The sequence below is a fragment of the Hippocampus comes genome, unplaced genomic scaffold, assembly GCF_001891065.2.
Source record: "Hippocampus comes isolate QL1 unplaced genomic scaffold, H_comes_QL1_v1.1 scaffold92, whole genome shotgun sequence".
NCBI lineage: Eukaryota > Metazoa > Chordata > Actinopteri > Syngnathiformes > Syngnathidae > Hippocampus > Hippocampus comes.
Window position 1 is genome coordinate 3,438,183 of NW_017805379.1, and position 4,648 is coordinate 3,442,830.

Consider the following 4,648-nt stretch of genomic DNA (forward strand, 5'->3'; position numbering starts at 1 on the left):
TGTTACGGCCGCACGCCACACCTGGTCCCCTGAATGGGGCGCACTATGGCAGCTGCTCTTCTTCTGTGGTGGAAAATACGCAGTAGTCAGACTAGCGTGGCTGTGCCAAACCCTCCTGTATCGTGCCTGTGTGCGTGTGTGTTTGTGTGTGTGTGTGTGTGTGTGTGTGAGATCTACCCCCAACACATAGACCACCTTCAAAGGCAATAGGGACCCCCACCCCACCCATCATACAACCACGCCATACCCCCATGGCTCCATTTTTTAAAATTTCTTCCACTGTGCAAGCGACCATAACATGGAAGCACTTGTTGACTGACATTTAGCGTCGCTAGCACTTAGCGCGAGGCGAAAAAAAACCTCCAGCGGTGCGTTCAAAGACAACGGCGGCGTTTCTCTTAAAAGCTAAGACACAAGTTGTCTTCACCTTTTCAGCCCTCCCCAACAAGAGTATTTTTTCACACCAATTGATTTGGTGCTGTGTTGTGAGAATGAGAGTGTGCGCGTGTCTCTATGCTTGAGAGAGAGGCTGTATGTGTGCATGCATGAGAGAGAGTGCGTGTCCTAATGCATCGCCACTGTACGGGTCCAGCAAGTGAGGGACCAATCAAACATTTTTTTTAAACCAACAAAAAAAGTGCGTAAAAATGATCATTGGAGTGAATAAGACTCTTAGCGCGATATCGAGCATCTCCCAATTGGTAGCAGGCACGTTACGACGTAACAACCATCAGCATATATAATGTAATCTTCCCATATGTGTGCGTTGATGTGTGTCATTTTTGGGCATTACTTGAAGTCGGATTAGTTTTAGGTTGTTTGTTTTTTTTTGTATCGCTAAAGGTGTTTGAGGATGAAAACATTCACTGCCATAACAACATGGACACGATCAGTCAGACGTCAATTAAATGATAGTTTTTTACTTTTTCACTGGTGTCTGCGTGTGTCTCTGTGCAGCTCCTCATGCTTTTGACACTTTTTAGGGCACGTTGTTTTCCAGGGAGAAAAAATGTGATCGTCATGAAAAAAAAAAAAGAAAAATTGGCAATCAATGTCAGTTTAATGAATACAACCCTCCATTTCTGATGTGATCATAGAAAAACAATCCACTAAAGTTACCCATAATTGATTGTAATTTATTCATCATCAAAAAACTAAAGTGCTTCAACATGCTTCAGTGTTGCCTCAAATTTTAGCTTTCCAGTGTTGGCATCCATTTTATCTTCTGTGTTAGATCCTTTTGTTAGCTTGCAAAGCTACCTCCAAAGTTTCCCCGCTTACAATTGATGAAGGCCGTATGTTGTGACATTCACTGCTGCCATTTAGTGTTGCCTTGGCCGAATCTGACGGGTAAATAACATTTTTACTCGCAACAATTTTTTTTTTGCAATCGCCCAAGCGACAGCTTGTATCCTGAAAAAACTCGAAAGTTGTGGCATGTGTAAATCAAGATACTACTGTCACGTTTGCATATATTAGCATTAGCTCGTGCCCTGCTTGCCGTCATGCGATTGGACGCAGTGCGGCAGTTCCATTTTCCACCTGCGGGGGGAGTGCTTGCGGCCGATTCTCTTATGAGCACATTTTAGCACAGCGTCTGTTGACTGTAAACGTGAATGGCTCGTTATCTGGCGGCGTGACTTGAGCAGTCAATCCCAGATGGAGGTTGTGGGTTCCCGAAGTTCAGAGTGTGAGTCTAGCCCAACAGGAAGGTCCCAAAGTAGGTGGCCCTGCCATCCGCCTCCACGGCGCTGGCGTTGCTGACGGTGACAAAGAGGCGGTCGTCGGGCTGCAGGAAGGCCGTGCCAGCCTGGTTGAGGGAGAACATTCCGGGCTCTCGGCCCCGCGGCCAGCAGGCGCTCCGCGAAGACTTCATGAGCAGGATGGGGACCGTGTACGAGCTCATCTACGAAAACAACGCTTTATCGCTTTATTTGCTAACTTTATTACCCCCGAAACAAAACCACGAAACAAGATTCATCATCAAATGACATGTTGACTTTCTAAACAATTTGCGGTGAAATAGATCATGGTTCTGACCTTTTTATAAATATACTGGACGAGCTGGGCTGCTTCCTGCTCCTGATCGTGCTCGGGGTCGTGATCGGAGTCGTCCTCCTGGTCCCTGCTCCAAGTGGAGGAGAGCCTGAAGTACGTCTGCGCGTAGATGTAGTAGAGGCCGGCCTGAGGCACCAGCAGCTCTCCTCCTCTCAGCTCCACGTTGCGCAAGAAGGACTCCCCTCGGCTTCCTTCCCAGGCCGTGACGCGCTCGCCCAGGTAACCTCTGCGCCTCGTCGCGCCGTCTGCGCAGCGAGGACGTTTGAAAACGAAAACTTTATGACTCGTTTCAAGAAAACAAGAAAATGTTTGTATATATCTGATATTATTGATTGTTTTTATATATAGTTATATATAGTATAAAATAGTTCCGCAAGGCACCTTGAAAAAAAGATCGCATATTAAATCACAACCGCACACTCGGAACACTTTCAACGGATGAGACCTTTGCCTACCTTGTGTTGGTGAGGAAGACGAAGAAGTGGCAGTCACGTGGCCCGCCACGTCGGGACGGACGTGGCCGTCAGGAAGGAAAGGGACGACGCTTGTCAACTTATCTGGCAACCCACACAGTCGCACTGTTTTACTGAGGTGGAAACGAAGAAGAATGTTTGAAAACGCCTGAGTCGTGCTTACTTGTCACGCCGGAAGTGATCTCCTTCTCTAATCTCGCAGCCATTGCCTGGAAGGAACACCACAATCGATCTAAGAACGAAAGGCTAAAAAAAAAAATCCTTAAAAAAAATCTACAAAGTGAAATGATCTCCAATCGGAAACAGCTGTGCCAGGTAGAAGGGCGCCATGGCCACCTGGGGGCAGTATCATACACCGTCGGATTTTCTCTCTCTCTCTCTCTCTCTCTCTCTCTCTCTCTCTCTCTCTCTCTCTCTCTCTCTCTCTTGTCTAATAACTGTGTAAACCCTATTTGTGACAACTAACTTCAAAGTGGCCCAAATTTCGGCCTCTCAACAGTAAAAATTCAACGATTCTTGTAATTTCTCCATGAAAACAGCCTCGCGGAATGAAAATGAAACATTTGCAAACATCTGCTTTTAATGTGGGGAAACAATGATCAACATTTTCCGACGTTTTAGAGATCAAACCAGTGACTGTTGATTTATGTTTGTGCATCTGTATTTGGATTGTCAATCTGTTTTGGAGTCAAGAAATGGAACTCAAAATCTATCTTTTTAAATCCGATTCACCAAATTAACGAACAAAATAATAAACAGATGAATCGGTTATTCGATAATTGTGACTTGCCACCCTGATTGGCAGAGAAAATCTCAAACATCCATTGCCAAAATGGAACAGGAATCCATTTTGGGGCTTAAAAGTGAGGGAAAAAAAAATCCCCTCTCACCACCAATTCCACCAATTGACATGAAACTGAGTGTACTGGTTGTTTATCATCAGGATGTACCCCCAAAAAATGTCTAAATGTCTAAATGACTTATCGCCACAATTTAACAGGAACTTGACTGTTTTAGTTTGAAGCAGCCATTTTGGTGCAAACTCCAGAACTCAAAAGTTAGAAACATATGACCCTCGTTCCGAGCTTCACCACTTGACACAAATTTGGTTATAAGCGGACACACAAAAAAGTCTCAAGTACCCATGCCCAAAATTGAACAAGGAATCGTTCCTTCGTGTTTCGTACCGCCCAGCCCCAATGAAGAATTCTTTTGAAACCTTCTCAATGTGGTTGCGGAGTTGTTGCACGACTTGCCAACAGGGGTCACTCTTCATCTGGTTGGACGGGAAATCGAGATTGGCGTCGGTCAAGCACGACGTGCTCCCTCCTGAGAAACTGTCCTGCATCTGTCGACATGAATGTAAACCTTCATCATCAAATCTCAGCGGTAGGTCAGCTCATCTCAAAAGGTGAAAACCACAAAGGGAACCTCTCTGTTTAATGTTTAATTGATCTATCTATCTATCTATCTATCTATCTATCTATCTATCTATCTATCTATCTATCTATCTATCTATCTATCTATCTATCTATCTATCTATCTATCTATCGGTTCATTTATTTATTTACTAACTTAAGCTTGTTCATTGAGAAAGACGCCATGTGGTCGTCTGCATAGTCAGTTAAGTAGGTCTTAGCCAAGGGTCATTTGAGCTGAATTGGTTTCGGGGTAAAAGTGAAAATTGTGCGCGGGGTTCCCGAGCGGCTTCTTCTTTCCCAACATTCCAGATTCCAGACAGCAATTAAACCTTCTGACGTTTTCGCACATGACCCAACCACTATTTGACTATTTCACAGACGTACAAGCAACCACAAGACAAAGAAACTTTTGTGATAGTTGATGGACTTGATTGTAACAGACACCTGAACCTTCCCGACATAAATTGATCTTATAGACCGATTGGAAAAATTACGTAAAAATTTTCCACAACAAATTCCCAACACATAGACTTTTACAACTACTGCAAGCTGCAGTCATAGTCGTCTTTTTTTGCAGAAGATAAAGAATATATGCCTCCGAGTATTGCTATAGTGTCTGTCTACATGTGTTGATGCACCGTTTAGTGCAGATGTCCCCAAACTACGGCCCGCGGGCCGGATCCGGCCCGCCTCCGC

At 44.6% G+C, this 4,648-nt stretch overlaps 2 protein-coding genes across 2 annotated transcripts in view; one reads left to right on the forward strand and one right to left on the reverse strand.

Moving 5' to 3' along the window:
- The window catches only part of LOC109517244 (E3 ubiquitin-protein ligase MSL2-like), a 5,097-nt gene extending 4,114 nt beyond the window's left edge, over positions 1-983 (forward strand). Inside the window, exon 5 of the mRNA XM_019872272.1 lies at positions 958-983. Coding sequence (XP_019727831.1) covers positions 958-983 — 26 coding nt within the window. The remainder of the gene's footprint in view (positions 1-957) is intronic.
- Positions 984-1,039: 56 nt separating this feature from the next.
- The window catches only part of LOC109517305 (tumor necrosis factor ligand superfamily member 10-like), a 4,985-nt gene continuing 1,376 nt past the window's right edge, over positions 1,040-4,648 (reverse strand). The window contains exons 2-6 of the mRNA XM_019872374.1: positions 3,751-3,879; positions 2,695-2,740; positions 2,514-2,615; positions 2,041-2,303; positions 1,040-1,906 (exon numbers count right to left, since the gene is read on the reverse strand). Coding sequence (XP_019727933.1) covers positions 1,697-1,906; positions 2,041-2,303; positions 2,514-2,615; positions 2,695-2,740; positions 3,751-3,879 — 750 coding nt within the window. The 3' untranslated portion in view covers positions 1,040-1,696. The remainder of the gene's footprint in view (positions 1,907-2,040; positions 2,304-2,513; positions 2,616-2,694; positions 2,741-3,750; positions 3,880-4,648) is intronic.